Source organism: Taeniopygia guttata, chromosome 8 (assembly GCF_048771995.1).
Source record: "Taeniopygia guttata chromosome 8, bTaeGut7.mat, whole genome shotgun sequence".
NCBI classification, from domain to species: Eukaryota; Metazoa; Chordata; class Aves; order Passeriformes; family Estrildidae; genus Taeniopygia; species Taeniopygia guttata.
In genome coordinates this window covers 3,573,157-3,591,046 of record NC_133033.1, presented here as the reverse complement: position 1 = coordinate 3,591,046, position 17,890 = coordinate 3,573,157, and the positions used below count along the sequence as shown (strand labels likewise).

Here is a 17,890-nt window from a genome sequence, read left to right as displayed (position 1 = left end):
TCATGTAGATTTGGGCAGCCTTACCCTAGTCTCCCATGTTATAGCAAATGCAAATCAGGACTTGTTTAAACAGCCTGCTCCTGAAGAGATAAGGAACCTGTCACAACATCCTGGTTTAGTCATCCATTAGGAAATGTGAACTGAACAATGGCAAATGTGCAAGGTTAGAGAAGAGAGAAATGTCTATCAGCTCAAAAAGGTTCTATCAGCTCTTTATCTGGCTATAGAAATTTGTCCTCCTTAGAAGTTTCAGGGGAAAAAACACCAAAAAACCAAACAACAAACCAGTTTGAAATGAAGAGCACCAAGGAAGTGCTCCAGTCTCTTGAGTACAAAAAGGTAACTGTAACTTTTTGCTACTTTCCCAAGTCAAAAAGAGAAGCCAACCAAAGCTGGCTTTAAAAGACAAACATGCTGGTTTAGAAGTAAGCAGAGATGAGGTCACTTTCTAAATTCTTAGTTTCCATACAGATCTTAAACATTGCAATTATAAATATATTTTTTAAATCCTCTGATGATAAAGTAATTCCTTGAAGTGGAATACATGTTTTTATTGCCCTGAAAAGTGCTCTAGGTCTGTTGGTGCACATATATTCACTAAACAGCAAAGAAACCCCTGGCTAGTCTGTCATATATTCCTGAAGCACCATTTCCTAGTTAGCCATATAAACTATTTGATTAATTATTAAATATTTTTTAGACAGAGATGAAATTTGTAACCTACAAAAGAGCCCTGAGGTATCTAGCATACAGTGGTATTCATCAGCTACTGGAAAATGGAATTGTTTAAAAAATATTTTGTGAATTTGCTAGTGAAAAATTAGAACTTCAAACTCTGATCTAAAATCCTTGTCAGAAATTGGACACAAAAAAAACCCATGAATTTGATTTTTCAGTTTAATTCTCAGAGCTGCCTGTGTATGTTGAAGGAAAGGGAGTTCCAGGGACATTGATTGCCCAAAATCACCAGTTCTCACATGAAACACAAATCCTATGGTGTGACGTGGACAAAAAGGAATATGAAGTACTGCATCTGTACATACTGGTGTGTGGGGCATGAGTGAAACTCAGAGATATGCTTGGTGTTATTCCTAGAATAATTCCTAGGCTTTCGTTCCCATATAAAATAACTGCTGCTCTATAACCAAAGGCAATATGCTTTAGTCCAGAAATACATGCTTAAGGAACAACCCCAAATAAATGTAATAAGAAAAGTTAACAATTTATTAAGGAAAGAAAATCCATTATCTTTGGGGAAAAGGCAGAACTGGAGCTCACATGCCCAAAGGCCTAAAAAGAATCACTGGGAAACACTAAGAGTCAATAATAAAAAATACACAATAGTCACCAGGTCAGAAAGTCAAGCCTCTAAGGACATAAGATAAAAACAAATATTGAAACAGAATCAAGTACCACAGCATGGCTTAAATAACCCTTTCACAGAATGGGATGCTAAAGCTTTGAAAAGCAAAATACGGTTATGGAAGAAGAGGAAGAGTGCAGAAAGATTCACTTTCATGTAAGCACAACAGGCAAACACTGAATGAGGGAAACACACACTGCACTCCTGGGTGACTACAAAAACTAAGTTTCCTATTCAGCTTCTTTTGTCTATGGGATTAAAGTTTTGCAAGTATTTATCACTCCAACATTACTGGAGTTTGATCAGCCTTTTAAACCAGGACAGTATCCCATAGATAATGTTTCCTTTGCACAGGACTCAGAGCTTAAACCCAGATTTCCTTTCCAACCTAAAGCACAACTCCATCCCATGATGCCAAAGTACCCATTCTCTGTGGAGAGGAGAAGAGATGCTGACAGGGAGTTGAATTTTGCTGTCTAAATTATGAGTAGTCTCAAGATTCATTCACACTTTGTTTTTGCCAAATTCAGCTCTTCAAAATGCTGGCTAGAATTCATCAATGTATTGGTTTCTTAGCTACTTGTGCAAATATCCAAGCCCTTAAGAGATAATTTATGTTCAGAATCCACATATCTACCCATTAGCATAAGAACTACCAAAACAGATTGGTTATGTTTAATTTCATGTTTTTGAGGAACTAGGGGAAATCTCAGGAAAAGCATCAAGTCAAAGAAACTAAAGAGATCTTTCACTTCAATTCAGATTCCAGTTTTATGTTCTAAGCAAGTTTCTATTTAAAAATAGACTTTAAAAAAAAAATGGATCAATAATTGTCCAAAGAATGAATTAAACTGCTGAAGACAACTGGCACCGGAAAGCCTCTAAATTTTACTTTGCTGAAATATTTGCTGGCTGAAAAGATTATTTTAGTAATTTGTACTATAGCATGGTTTATATAAGGGTGTTTAGATTCTCAATTTTTTAATCTTGGAAAACATTCCTACCACTAACAATATATTTAAAGAATTCCATATATTTTATTTGATTTAGGAAGAATTTAACAACTACTATAAAAACACGCCATTTTACTACATACAACTTTAAAGAGCAAGTTACCTTTCTCAAAGACAATCACCTGTCTTAATTGGCAAGCAGGTTCCTACAGCCTGTGCAATTAAATCCAGTCATTTAGGGAAACTTAAAGCTCTTCAACATGACAAATGAAAATCAGCATCAACTAAAGCAGAATCAGATTTATAAAAACATATTCCATAACAGACTCAATACTAATTTTTGTTACATTTTTCCTCTTGCCTTTCTCCCCAAATTTACTATTTAGTGTCCCAAAAGATTAACATTATATTTCCAAGGAAATCAGGAAGGACAATAGAAAACATCAGTCTTACCTCCTGCAACTTGCTCTGAATCCACTGGCCAACAACTGCCAAACTATCACGAGGACAGATGGCCCAAATCATAGTGAGAAAGATGAGTGAGAGAAAATCCAAGAAGTGAACCAGGCTGGCTTTCTCTGCCTGCAAACAGAAATTGTCCCATTTTCATTCCTTACTGTCTGACATTTCTTTAGAACATTAACAGAATTTGGAAACACTTTAAAAATCACTGATTTTTTTTTTTTCTTTGGAGCCACAGGAAGAGGGTAAGCACAACATTCCCTGCTTGTATCAAAACAAACAAATAAACAAAAACTCCAGTTGGATACAAGGTACTTCCAGGCCAGAATTCACATAAGCTGCATACAGCAGGAACAAATACATTCTGCCTATCAGACTCTCTGAGAGGTTCAAAGGTTGAGGTAGGATGGAGGCAACAAGCAGAAAAAGTTCTTCAGTGAAACGCCAGGAAACACGTCAGTGTGAATAAAAAAATCTACAAAAATACCTCAAAGACTGTTCTTTACATTAATTTGAGAAGAGATAACACATCACTGAAACAGGATCACTAATGGCATAAGGGGACAGTACACAGAACGTATTTATCTTTTATTTCCTGCTGCTTTCCTTTAAATTTAGAATCCAAGAGATTATTCTGTTTTCCAGAGCTCTATTTGACATTGATCAGAGCATTTACAAACGGGATCATGCAATACTTCTCTCTGTGCCAGCTGGGTGACACAGATTCCATACAAACAAGATAAGTTCTTCTTTATTATCAGAAATATTTTTCAGAAGTTTAAAGGGTTGGTTGGCTGAACTGAGCCCAAGAAACCATGATGTGAACCACGATGTGTTGCTGACCAAAAATCATGCAAGAACCACGCTCTGGGTATTCTAGAATTTGACATTCTAAAACTGTGTGCTCCAATAATAACAAGTAATAACCAAGTATTTTATGATAGACTTCTGCAGGTATTAACAATTACAGGAGTAACAGAGCTGCTGAGTACCTCCAGTTCTTTATGTCTGTGCTACAAGAGAAGGATCTGAAGACCAAGCTCTAAATGACTCTTGAAAGTGAGTCATAATTTACCTGTACAACTGTGAATAAAGACCTGGCAGCCTTTGTGTTAACAGGTCTTCTGACAGTTATTAAGTGCTATGCAAATAATAAGGATCTACTGTAGCAGGCTACTCATTTCAAACTCAATTTTGCATTAATTAGATAGAGTCACACTGAAAACTTGGTTGGTAATGATAGGGAAAATCATAACTAGAGTAATTAGAATTAATAATTTAAGAATATTAGACAGCTTTCTTTAAAGACTTACTGCATGTTCCAGCACAGCATGAGCTATTTCATGTCCTAAAATAAATGACAGCTGATGAATATCAGAAACTGCATCCAGTAACCCAGTAAAAACAAACACTTGACCATTCTGTAAACAAAGAGAATAAAAATTAAGTGGGAGATATATCAAGTGCTATTTCAATATTTTTTTTGTGTGTGGTGTACAACTTACTGGAAGCACAAAAGCATTTACACCTGGTTCATCCACCACGTGGATAACCCACTGGAGAGCCGAGACTTGGGGGATGTCCTTGTTGCTTTCAGACAAATGCCCAACAACTCTCTCCACAACCTGGTAGCGTGCATCTGTCTCAGGTAACATCTGATTTTTGAACTGCTCCATCCACTGAAAAAAAAATTCATTGGTCCTAATTTTTAAGGTGGACAAAATGTATACAAAACAAGAACAGAACAGGATATTTTCAAATTACATATCTCATGTCTCTGACAGACAGGAATATGGATACATTTGGATATGGCTTATCAAGTTTCACTTTACAACAGGAAATCAGAACCCAAAATTACAGGGACTAGTTCAATGGACAAGAAATAGTTAAGAATATTTGCTACATGCATGTTATATGCTTTGTAACCATTATGTGCTTCTCATGGAAAGGGAATTCTAAAAAAGGATGGGGACAAGATGAGGAGGCAAATGAGGACTCTGCAGGGTTCTGAGCATGAAGTTCAAAACTCATCAAGGACACTCCAAGGTCTGTTTTCCCATTTCATGAACAGGACTATCTCATCACTAAAAAAGCAACAATTTTTGAGTACTTTCAATTTCTTGTCTAAAATCTTACCATATCATATTCCATCTGTGACAGCTCCCTAAAATGCTCTTTGCCAAACACCAACAGTCGAGCACGCCCAGTGATGGGTGTCTCCTCCAAGTGGGTAAAATAAAACATGACAAATACAACTCCCAAGCTGCTGACACCCAGCAGGATCTTCCATTTGTTTTTTCTTGCACTTGCTTTGAAGAGTTCTCGTTTATTAGGAGGAAGTGCCTTCCACCAATTTCTTATGCTCCTGTAGGATACAAACAGTGTTAATTTACGATATATTTGAAAAGGTAATTGTTAATGTATTCTCTATTACAGCCTCATCTCATGTAGGAGCTTATGGGGGGGGGGGTTATACTTTAATTGGCTTCCACTCCACTGCATTTCTCCCCTCCCACAGGAAAAGAAGGAATGCCCCTGAGTGTCTTGGTTCATCTCCCTCTACCACATGTAAATGAGAAGGAAAAGAGAAAAAAATATATCTACCACCTCTGATAAAGGAAAAGAAACCACCTCTTTTTGAGCAAACTGTCAGTGAAACAACACTACAAACACACCTGCCATCCCTCTCCACACTCACACTTTGCATGATGGATCTTGCACTGAAAGTAACACAGTATTTTACCTGCCAAGAATGATGGCAAATAATTTCTGAGCTGGCTTCACAATAATCCAGAAAAGAGGAACTGGTGCAGCCTGAAGTGATGGTGATGCGTGAAAAGACCTGTTGATCTGAGTGTTCCAAGCAGGAAAGTGACATGGGGGTTGGCCTGCAGAATTGATCAGGAGGGATGGGATCTTCTCCCCCAGTGGCTGAGAAGACTGGGAGAAAAACCTTCCCAAACTATGGTTTGTATTCCTGTACACTTCCCGTCCACTTGTATGTGGGACATCCAAAAGACATCTCAGTCCTTTACCAACCAAGTTTCTATAGGTGTCAGGGTTTCCAGTCAAAAAACAGTTTATAGCATTTCCACTCAAATCCAACCTTTGGCATCTATTTCTGTCACCTTGACTTTGGCACTGTCCTGTGTAAGACCTAGAGAGATTATTGCGCTTCCCCTGCTTGCACAAAGAAGCCAAATGAGACAAAATGCAGTTTCTGCCTGACATCTTTAGACCACAGATGATATTCATAACTTCTTTGGTTGGTTACCCTGAAAAAAAGAAAAAAAATTGCAGTCTGGTATTAAAACAAGAAACTCTGCTTTGTTATAATTTTCCCCTGAATGGATATTATGTATTAATTTGCCAACATCTGCATTGCACAATAAAAGGTCACAGTCACAACTGCATCCGGTTCCAGTTTTAAGATATCCATCTGCTTCCGACTGTGAAAGATAACGGTATCTTGTATCACTGAAAATACAACAAGGTGTGATTTATTTTTCTCCGTTCACTTTTATCACCACTAGACCAGAGTGACTGCAGGTGTCCCTTGTGGGTCATCACCTTTCTGCGCCGGGCTCCTGCCCGCAGTGCCATTCCTAGACATGAGGAAAACCAGATCTGTGAGGTCGTACTTCACTCCTGGCCTAGAAACAAACCAAGTCTCCGCCAGCCGGGAGCCGCTTGTCACGGCCATGGAAATGCTTTGGCACGGAACAGACCCAGACCCTCCCGCCTGAGGGGTCCCGCCGCCGTCACTTTCACCCTCTGCCTCCAACCGCGGCCTCTGCTTCTCCCCCAGCCCCCACCCTCGGGTGTAACCGCGATTATCGCGACATGGGCTGATGCGGGGAGCCGCGAGTGGGGAATGAGGGAGGCAGTCACTCTGAGGCGGGTAATGGCGGGCGGGGAGGCGGGGGACAGCTCCGGCCGCGCGTCCCAGCGGCCGGGAACGACCTCCTCCACCGCGCTCCCCTACTCACCACCGCGGGAGGCGGCGGCGGAGGGGCCGGGCCGCGGAGCCGGTGTCGATACGGAGCCGGGGTGCAGAGGGGGAGGCGGGACGGGCCCCGCAGCGGCCGCCGGGGTCCCGCGTCCCTTCGCTCAGGCGGGGCCGCTCCCGCCGCCGCCGCTCCCCTCAGGCGGCGGCCGCCATTTTGTGGCGGCGCGGTGAGCAGGGCTGTGCCTCTTCAGGCGCGGAGCCCATTCCCCTCAGTGCCCCAACTTTGGCTTTGCCGCGGTGTTTCCGTGTCATCCAGCTGCAAAATGTGCAATATGTCAGGATTATTTTAAATCAGGGCGTTCTTTGATGTAAGATCTTTGTATGCTTTCTTGTCTAAGTCAGCTTCCCCTAGTCATGCACATCCAGGAACTGAGAAGGTTTAAGGATGTAGCAAATCGAGGTGTTGATGTATATCTGTGTATACATTGCTAACTCGTCAGAGTAACGTGTATGTAAATTAGTAATCAATCATAATAGAAGGGCTGTGCTTGGAAAGTTACTGTGAAAAATGCATATTTTATGCTTCGCTTTTCGCAAATATTACAATGAATATTATATGTGTAATGTTAGAAAGTCATGCTGTATTAATTCTCTTAAGTATTGTGTTAAATATCGTTTTAAGTTCCAACATAATGTTAAAATAAAGACTATATATGTAGCGAGAGTCTTTTTTTTTTTTTAATAAAATACTCCCTTAAAAAAACACCTAAATCTTCCCAAAAAATTTATAGCTTCTTACCAGAAGAAACTAATTTCTTCAAACCTTACTGAGACTGGAAGATGCCATAGGGATTAAAGGAAACAGTTGACATACAACAAAATTATGTTTTAAATAAAATGTGTCATAACCATAACAGATATATAAATATGGAACAAGTATATTGTTTTAAAAGTAATTCCTTTGTTTACAAGACATACTTTTCGTAACTTAGTGTCCGAGAGCATGCAAACGTACGGATGTCCAGATGCTCTCGGACACTAAGTCATGTAAAGCATACCTTGTGAACAAAGGAATAACTTTAAAAACAATACCCTGTTGCATATTTATATATCCTTCATGGTTATGCATACATTCTATTTCAAACAAGAACTCTGAAGAAATTAGCTTCTTCTGATAAGAAAACCATAAATTCCTCTTCTCCAGAAGATTTAGGTATTCCTAAAAGCAAGTATCTCATTCCTTTAAAAACCCCTTCACATAGCAGAGTTTCTATTTTTACATTATGTTGGAACCTGAAACTATATTTAACACACTACTTAAAAGAATTAATACAGCGTAACTTTCTAACATTACACATATAATATTCATTGTAATATTTGTGAAAAGCCAATCATAAAATATGCATTTTTCACAAAGTGTCAGGACAAGACAAAATGGCCTCAAGCTGTGCCAGAGGAAGTTCAGGTTGGACATGAAGATCAATTTATTCACAGAAAAGGTAAATAAAATAGGAATGGGCTGCCCAAGGAGGGGTTCAGGGAATGACTGGATGTGGCACTCTGTGCTCTGGGCTGGTTGACCAGGTGGGTGCCTGTCACAGGCTGAACTCGATTTCAGAGCCATTTTCCAACCTGATTGATTCTGCAATTCTGTTTTGGGGGCCTGAAATGAGAAGTGGATGCTGCTGCCAAAGCGCTGGTGGTACTCCCAGGCAGGGAGCAGTCAGATCTGCTGCCGTGGTAGGAGCAGAGGTGATGTTTTTCCCAAGAAAATAGCAAGCTGCTGACTAAATGTGTAGCTCTTGTCCTACTCCTCTGGCTGACAAATACATCTTGAGCGATGTGATGCAGAAAACAAATTATTTTCTGAGGGAGGGTGAGGCTGGGATGTGTGGTAATGACAGGCACATAAGCCCTGGTGCCTTGAATGTAAACAGAAGCCCTGTTGTTGTGGGAGGTAAAGAAACACAAATCTTTGCCTTCCAGAGCCGCATCCTCTGTGTATGAGCACAGCTGAATATTGTTCAGTGTTTGTTGAGGTACTCCTTTCTCCACCTTTTTTTTTATTACCAGAGCCCTCATGACTGTTCTTAAGCACTGATGGTCATTGCCAAGGGAAATACATAGTGACCACTTGTTGCAGTCCAGGCCAAGAAGGAACTTTATTTAGTGGTAATATTAAAATTTCCTCTGACACAGTTCCCTTAAGACCTGCCCAGGCTCCATTATCATAAGAAGCATGAAGAGTAAAATCTGTCAGTCAGTAACGCAGCATTAATTTTTGTGACTGTCTGCTCCAGTCACAAAACCAGCTGAGCTGTAGCAGCAGAAAAGCACTTTGTCTAACCCAAGGCTTGTGTGTGTCCCAGCTGTCAGGAAATGGAGAACTGAGATGAAAGCTCTCATTAATGTCCTTACTAGACTTGGCATTTGCTTGCTTTTCTTGTTTTCTCCATCTAGAATTCTCCATTCCTAAGCCATTCAGGCCTTCTACCATTTCATCTATAATTTTTCAACCTTAGTGTCTCCACTTTTTATTGAGTCTGCTGAAAACACACTGGTTTGGGTTTTTTTCTTTGTGTGTTTCTTTTTCCAATTATTTATTAATCCAATGCATTGTTTAACTCTGTCTGCATAAAGGATATAGGAGCTATTCTTGCATTTCTACTTTGCTAAATTCTTCTTAAAATCAGTGGGTGCTTTGAGTGTGCAAGAATGGGGCTAAAAGTTGTGTTCTACATTCTGCACTTCTAAAGTTTCACCAAGCATCATTGCTTGCAATTAAAACTCCAAAGCAGACAAGCAGCAAATACAGCACAGGTAATTATAGGATCTATCAAATACCAGCGCTAAATATATCTCTAGATGAAAATCTGGTAAACAGTTGAGCAATTGGAAAGTCGTAGAGTGGGTTTTTTTTTTTCCTTTTAATAGATGAGTAGTGGAAAAAAACATTCTAACTTGTAATTTATATTATTGCTTCTCTTGAATTTTAATGAAGATGTGTGCATGCAACTTATTTTCTTCCTTGAGGAAATAAAATAGAATATTCTATGGTAAAGAGAGGTATATTAAGACAGTTTTGTAGCTGACTTTTTGCTGACAAGCCTCATCTTTTCTACAGAATAAAGACTATAATCCTCATTGCAGAAGAAGACCAGAAAGCAAATTTAAAATTTTTAAGATTTTAGAAGACCTATTTAGAGGTCATATGTGATTTCCTAAGTCCAATTAAACAATTAACACCTTAACAGGTACAATTTTCCTGTGTGGGTGTGTCCATCAGTATTTGTGTTTCTCTTTATATAAGTACTTGTTCTGAACTAAATGAGGTTTTGTATATGTATGAAATTACTCACACAAGCAAACGCCAAATCCAATAAAAGTAATGAAAAAAAAAAGTAATTAACTCTGGATATAAAAAGTATTTTTCTGTGCTTGGTATACAGATACTTCAGTATTTGGTACTAAAGTCTCTCTGCTACCAATTTTGGTCATCACAATTAAAAAGTTGTCAGTTAAAATATACAGTCTTCAGCTTCAAATGAAAAACTCACTATAAAATATTAAAATATTTGTGTTTTATATAAATACAAGGAAAAACTAATTATTAATTGATGGTATTCTAACTCAACTTTCAGTGTAATTCACTTCTGTTCATGAATGCTGGGGTAAGACCCTGGCTGAAAAAATGCACTCCATCACCTTCTGCAAGTCAGAAATTGGATTTAATTCCATTTAGTCTGTTTGGCCACTTGAAATATCAGGAGTTCATGTTGATTTAAAGATCAGACAATGCTTTTCATTAATGTTAAGGTTTTTTCCAAATGTTTTTTCCAAATGTTGTGCACTAGAATATCCTGCCTTGATCCACTGAGTGTGTTGTGCTATGTATTAACTGTCCTTTTCCCTCCCCTTCCCCACTGGGATCCAAGTTAGAGAATACTCTTTAAGAATTTACTAGGTATTAACTATTGTTGCATATTATCTCTGTTGCTGATGTTTTTAAAAAAGTAGAGTTAAAATCCAGAAAATGAAGTTATTGAACCAAGCAGAAATTTACTGTAAAACTGTTCCTCTAAAAGTTGTCATAAAATTCAATGCCAAATTGAATTCCAAAACATGTGTGAAGAGGCTGGAAGTAAGGAAATAAGGAGTGTTCTTTTCATTGCATTCTAATTGTTCCAAGCAGCTTTTCTGGGTGCAACCAGAGCAGCTAAGATTTCTCACTTCAAGCCTTACAAGGACAGACATTGATCTCAAAAGATAAATTTATGTCAAAAATTAGTCTCAAAAGAACCACCTGAAAAAGGTTGGGTGCATATACCACCAGTACTGCTGGGCCCCCATGTAAAAACCTCAATGGAAAATTAGCAGTGCACATTTCCATAATTCAATCTTTCATTTAGATAATGCAAAAATCTCCCTAATTGTTTCTGTGGCACTTGATTGGAGCTGGAGTGGGGCTGTAGGAGTGTTATCCCTCAGGGACCAGGGATCATCATGCAAAATGAGATGTGGATCTTGTCAGGCTGCCTGGCATGGATGATATTTTATCTAGGTGCAGCCTGGTACAAGAGATTTGGTTAGAAATGCTGAAAAATAATAGTAAAAGTTCTGGAAGCTCATTTTTACTGCTTTGATAGCAATGGTAATGACTAAAGATTAATTTTAGCATTGACCAAAGGAAAAAAAAAAAAGAAAAAAAAAAAGGGTAATTGCAGTATTTAAAACCCTGAGGCAAATCAGTGGAAATGCTTTGGAAAGGATAATTATACCTGCACAAGGAAGATCTGTTTAATAGCATTAACTGGCCCAATTAAGGAGAAGTGGAGGGAGGACCAATCTGTTACTTCTTTAGCTGTTCGCTGAAAAAGTGGTTTCAATATTTGAGCAGTGGCTTTTTGCAGGATTGTTCCCCAAAGTTTGAACATTTTAAGAAGTATTGAAGGGATCCTGTCTCCAGTTGTCAATAACATCCCAGAGTTGCAGTGTTTCACGAGGGACCTCGGTGTATTTACATCGCAGTCGTTAAGATTCTCACCAGTAACCTCATCTGGCATAATCCCAGTCTTAACATCCCAAAAAGATTATTCTTAAGTGGGAGAAGATGGGACAAAAAGAGGATTCTTTGCTGTTCCACAACAGCAGCAGGTTTGGCTGTTTTGCCACTGCTAAGAGCTGGAGGCTGCAGAGTGGTGAGTACAGAGGAGGATCTGCTGCCACGAGTTTGCCCGGGGGCTTCCCTGCTCTGACAAACTGTGGTGTGTGTGTTTTTAATGCAGGTGTGGAACACACAGGTGTGTGCACACACCAACACCTACAAACCAACACGGGCATTTTGTGTCAGGGAATTCCAGGGCACATACTCAGAGATACAGGCGGACACGGATTTTACCAGGGGGAGTAGAGAGAACAGAGTTTAAGAGGGTTTTAATCCTAATCTTTCATTTCCTTGCTGTAGTGCTGCCATTGCTTCTGGCACTGTCCTCAGATCGTGAGTGGTACAAAAGTTGTAGTTGAGAGCGAAGGCCAAAGCTCACTTTGTGCAGTTGCCCAGGGGCAGTGGCACTGTGTGCAACGGGCAGCACTGGCCTCTTCAGAGTTGGGATTTTTTTTCTCTGCATGTGTTTAATTTGAGCTTTCCAAGGCAGCCAGTTGGAACTGCAGAATATAATTTAGGCAACAGCCAGCCCTGGCATTATTAAAGCAAGCACACCCCCCTTTATAACCCAAGAAGGCAACAGCACAAAGGCACTCTCTGCTATCACCCACAGAACCCACTGCAGAGAGCACAGGGCCTAATTACTTAAATAAAAGGAGCAAACATTCCATTAAAACAGGATGATATAATCAGAAAAAGGATAGCTAGAAATTTTAGAGTTAACAGCCTCAAAATCTGAATAATAAAAAGCATTTCATTTTGCAAAATTTAAACCTGAAAAAGGGCTCACTGTCTCTTTTTCAGTGAGAACATCAGGAATGGTAAGAAGGTCAAGCAGGCAGAATGTGATGGACTGTAAAATACAAGATCTGCCACGTGCAAAAAAGATTTGGTGTGAGAGGTGGCAGGGACAGTGGGTCTGTTTGGTTTATTCAAGTCCACATCCTACAGTTGCTCTACACAGTTTTATTCAAGTAGAATGATCTAGTCCAAGGAGAGGCTCTTGCACTTCAGTTAATCTCATTTTCTTGATTAACTGGAGATACCTTATCCCTCCTATTAACCAACCCTAGTGCATTTCCAGTCCCTGACAAGGGTGCAGTCCACTGTGCTGAAGGACTGGCAAAGAAATAACCAACTACAACTCAGGGCTTTCATGGGCAGTCCTGTAATGAATAATAAAAATTTGAATGGCACCACAACAGCCTCTCTTCTCAATCTCAGCTACTAAAAAGAAAATCAGGAGCCAAGGAAATATGCCGACACTGTTACCTGTTAAAATTCTTTTCAACAATTAGTCACTTTTGCCTTTCCTACTGAGTGTCTAAATGTTTATATTATAATACAAAATCACACAATTCTCCTTGAAAATAATCTTTTTTCCTATGATGGAAAAGAGAAAAATGCAGGGATTTTAAAAGACTGGTGAAAGCCACCACAGAAATCCAGAAAAGACTGTACATCTCATGATCCTGATTGAAGGACAGCACCAGCCTCTCAAACACATGGCTTTGATCTGCTCTGAGTAAGTTAAGAAATTGGGTAAGCAATGTACTTGGAAAATTTTTATTCTCATCCTAGATTTCTTCAGCTGGGGGCTGCTCAGCTCTAGATTTTTTATTTCGTCTGTTTTATTAATGGCTGCTTGCAAAATTGTGTGGAGTTAGGCTAAGTTCTGAGTTTTCCTATGATATAGAAAGATCCAGCCTAGATCTCAAATTCTCACTTCATCTTCTCTCAGACAAGTGTGTATTCCTGAGTGACAAACAACCAGCTTTGATGTGTTGCTGTAAGGCACACAATGAATTATAGACCCTTCTCCAAAACTGTGAATGCATTAATGCTGCTGCTGCAATTGCATAAAAATCTTATTTTGGGAAAATATGATGCATCTGCCCCTAAGTATGTACCCAGAATTTTCCAGCAGGTAAGTGAACAAGTGTGAGGTCAAATGTTATTACCCAACAGCATTTATAAACAAAGGCTCTTCCCTTTTTTCCCTCATATCCTTTCCATTCAATAGAACTAGAGCTGCATTTTGGTGGTTTGCCGTGGAAGCAGCACATTCCTGACTGTTGTTAGAATTACAAATGAGCAACACTGAAACTAATTCAGAGAAGAAAAGAGCTGCTGGCCCTGTGGCAGTGCCCTGGTGGAGCAGGTGCTGCTGCAGGAAACAGGAAAGTGATGGACTTAGACATCCACATGCAGCACAGAGAATGGAACTGACAATATCCCAACATTCAACAACCAGCATTATTTTCTTTAAAATGTCCTTCACGGTGGGTATGACTCTCCAAACCAGGAATGCAGCAGATGAGTAGGTAGCAAAGCAGTCCAGTTGTGTGTTGGCCAAATTCCAAGTTCAGTAATTACACTCTGCTCCTAAATTCCCACCCCCCCAGCTCAATTGGAATAAAGCTGTTTTTCTGCCTGTCCCAGAGCATTGTGCAGTGTTTCTGTGAAGCTGTACAACACTGAAAAATATCTCATCCCATTAAAATTGCCCAGGGAATTTAGGTAGACAGAAAGCTATCACCAGAGTTGGAATGTGGGCAGAGCACCAAGGTTAACTTACACTTGCATGGGGATCAAGGGATCTTTGCTGACGAGGAGTGTCAGACCCTCACTAAAGAGCACAAGTGGGAATAACTCACTGTGCTGCCTGAATACAAACATGGGAACTCGGAATCTCTGCCCCTGGAAGGGACCCAACGCCTGGGATGTTTCCTAACAAATCACTCTGCAAAAACCTCTGATGTTGCAGAGTATCTTATCATTATCTTAAATGATTATTCAGTAATATTAATGAAATTATTTGCTGATAAAAAAAGTTCCAGAAACTTTTGTTTTTCAAAGCCCCCATGAACTAAAGACAAACTGCATTTTAAAAAAGTCTACCATAAGAAAAGCAGGATATAGCCCAAATATGCTGAGGCAAGTGTTTTAATTTCAGTAAATAGATACACCAAGAACCCCACAGAGTATTTAAGTATTTAAGCAATCTGAGCCAGGCCTGCAGCAGGAGTGAAAGCCTTCTGTGTTATGTTAAATAGACAACTGTAACAGTTTTCTTACCCACCAAAGCAGGAATCATTTAAAATATTTAGGTAACTGACTCACAAATTCATTTATACGCCAAAAATTTATTCTTACTAAACAATAATAATTTAAAACATTTGCTGTACAAAGGAAAAAAACTCCAAATCCATCACATATACAGAGTCTGTTCATTGTATTTTGCACCTTGTTTTTTTCCTTTTCTTCCTGTAGTTGCCATTCTTCTTTCAGCTCAGGGCAGTTCTAAGCTTGGGGCTTTGATTTCCCTCATTTCTTTGCACTCAAATTTTTTATAAGTCCTTGTGCGCAGCCACCTGAGGATGAGCAGCACGGCGATGCCAACGCCGGCAGTCAGGAGCACCACGGTGACCACAGCACTAATGCCAGCTGCCAGCTGCCTCATGCAGAACTCTGGGGGCTTTTCATCCACGTAGTAAATCCAGAGCTTTTCAATGGCCAGAGCATCTCCATTGACTGACACAGTTAATTTACTGTTGGAGGGAAACACGGAGTCGTTGTTCACGTCTTTTTCAAAGTAATAGGCCACGTCAGCTATATCTACATCCCCCCTGGGTTTCTTGCTCTGGTCCAGGCGGATTTGGATGAGGGGAGGGTCGTACTTGATGGCTGCGATGTACTTGGGGTGCAGCTGGTACCTGCTCTCAAGCAGCCGGGTCAGGGCCTGTGCCACGTCGGGAGCGCTGAAGGGCCTGGAGCTGCCCTCGTGCCTCAGCTCCATGGAGATCCACCTTGTCCGCACCAGCTCGCGGCACCTCAGGCTCCTGCCTCCCTTCTCCGTCCTCCGCACGCCCGCGCTGTTCACGCACCAGCAGCTGCTGGACCCATTGCACTGCCTGGCTTTGAAGTCACCGCTGTCCTCACAGTCGGGGCTGTAAATGCCATCGCTGCCTGACACCCCGTGGGGAGGTCTCCAGAGGCGCTTCTCCTGCAGGGGGATCATTTCTGCCTTCATCAGGAAGCATTTAGAAGTCAGGGTTGAGCAGTCTGCAGGGTGATCTGAGCCTGGCAGCCTGCAGGTGCAGTTCCCTGGGCCCTCCTGGGCACACACTGCCCACTTGTTGGTCGCACAGGTACAGCTGTCGTGGGCTGGTGAAGCGACTGCCAGAATCAAACCCAGCACAACCCCAAACAGAGGCTCCATAGTGCAGGAGAAAAGCACAGATAAAGTCCTGAGCCACAGCAGGCAGCATCCAAAGCTTTACTCTCCTGATGGAGGCTGCTCATTCCTACACACTGGCGTGCTGCTCCCTTTATTGATTCAAATCAGACCCACCAAACAGGTTCTTCTTCCAAAACAACTGGCATCTCCTTCCCAAATCCCAGTCAACAGCTTCCCAGCTCCCTGTTACTTCTCAGGGAGTGGCACCTGCCTCCAGCTGCCTCCCTCGCTCCTGCTTGATGAGGAAAGAACAGGGAAGAAAGAGAAGCAGCCAAGCTCCTGCCGTGGGCTTCCGTTATGGATTAAAGACAAGCAGCTGGCCCTTTTCCTTCTTTAGACTTTGCATGGACTGTGTGAAATGGCTGTTGAAGGAGCTTCTTCCACTTCTTCAGGAAATTCTACTCCTCCACTTCCATCATGGCTGTTCCTGTGTCTTTCACTGCACAGCATCTCTATCATTCCACTATCTAGATTCTTATCAGTTATGGACTTTCTACTTTCATAGCTTTATTAAATAAAGCCTTTGGGAGTTCGATGGTTGCTGCCTGGTCAGCTGTTGTTTCAAGAGGAACCACAGCTGACCAGGTTGATGGCTGCAGAGAGCAGCCTCATTTTCCAGCATGGAAAGCTTCTCTTCCACCTTCCCTTTGGCACATGCTCATCCTAAGGCAGCACTAGGAATACTGATTTTCATGCTTATGTTACCCTGACAAAGTTGTTTGTTATTTCTTAAGAAATTTTTCAATCTGAACTGTAATAATGCCTTTGACAGAACACTCCAGTGGCTCCCAAGTCTCCCAGTGATCTACAAACCTGTATTACCATTTCCACGTGCTTTGGCAGCAGCTGACAAAGATTTTCCAGTTTGTATTAAGTCAGTCCCATTAATCTGATTTGTCAAACCCTGTCAGACTCTTTATAAATCATTATTTTGAGAGCAGTAATGACCACAGAGAGAGCAGTGTGTGCACTGCACTCCCAGCCAATGCCTTGCAGTCAGCTCCTACCTGTGTGCTGCTCACCTGAGCACTGCCCCACTCCTTCCAGTGCCTGCCAGCTCCTGCACTCGTGGCTCTGTGCACACTGGGAAGGACCCTGCCTGCCAGGGAATAGGTGTAAAATCAGAGCTCCACATGGAAAGGGGATGTAAATACCCTCTGCCAAAGCAGGACACAATCTGGATATTCCTTCAGGTAATAATAACTCCAGTTAGCTTTCTTGGAAAATAATTGAGATCTACAGCTAAAACGATTATTAAAACTGCCAGGTAAGCCAATTTGTCATGTTGAGGATTCTGTAATAGTTTAGCAACTCTTTTCCTATTTCCAAGGCATTCATTTACCCACACTAAAATAATGTCCTTTTTTCTTTTAATTTTCACATCCCTCCTTCAAAGTCAAAATCCATTTAACTATCACCTACCTATCTCCTCATATTTTGTCTGTATTTTATTTCCCATTATTTAAATGCCAAATGTGAAACATAGTTCAAAATAAAAGTGCACTTCTTCATTGACTTTTTCTTTTACTGGTGGATTTTCCCCTTTGTAAATAAGGAAGGAATGGACTTATTTAAAGACAAGTTTGCCCAACTATATATATATATATATATATATATATATATATATCCAACTATTTATATATATTTTAAAAATGTAACGTGTCTATGACACCAAAAAAAGTATTATTTCTTTTAATCCATGCTAAGCTGCAACAGTACTACAAGAGTTAATTATTTAGAACAGCAGGCTGTAAAAGGA

The 17,890-nt window shown here is 40.5% G+C and overlaps 2 protein-coding genes across 6 annotated transcripts in view; both read right to left on the bottom strand.

Moving 5' to 3' along the window:
* Positions 1-7,268, bottom strand: part of OMA1 (OMA1 zinc metallopeptidase) — an 87,870-nt gene extending 80,602 nt beyond the window's left edge. For 4 of the 5 annotated variants that reach the window (XM_030278751.4, XM_012575309.5, XM_072932647.1 and 1 more), the window contains exons 1-6: positions 6,768-7,268; positions 5,522-6,053; positions 4,915-5,143; positions 4,284-4,457; positions 4,092-4,199; positions 2,770-2,898 (exon numbers count right to left, since the gene is read on the bottom strand). In XM_030278751.4, the coding sequence (XP_030134611.4) occupies positions 2,770-2,898; positions 4,092-4,199; positions 4,284-4,457; positions 4,915-5,143; positions 5,522-6,033 (1,152 nt within the window). In that variant the 5' untranslated portion in view covers positions 6,034-6,053; positions 6,768-7,268. Of the gene's footprint in view, positions 1-2,769; positions 2,899-4,091; positions 4,200-4,283; positions 4,458-4,914; positions 5,144-5,521; positions 6,384-6,767 lie in introns of all 5 variants that reach the window. The other variant, XM_072932646.1, reaches the window with a different exon arrangement.
* A 7,823-nt stretch (positions 7,269-15,091) lies between these two features.
* On the bottom strand, positions 15,092-16,234 carry TACSTD2 (tumor associated calcium signal transducer 2). The gene has a single exon (XM_030278688.4). It carries the CDS (start codon positions 16,111-16,113, stop codon positions 15,184-15,186), a length of 930 nt encoding a protein of 309 aa, XP_030134548.4. The 5' UTR covers positions 16,114-16,234; the 3' UTR covers positions 15,092-15,183.
* Between the last annotated feature and the right edge of the window lie 1,656 nt (positions 16,235-17,890).

Coding starts and splice junctions, on each gene's coding strand:
- TACSTD2 (XM_030278688.4), bottom strand. CDS start 16,113: ATGGAGCCTCTGTTTGGGGTTGTGCTGGGTTTGATTCTGGCAGTCGCT.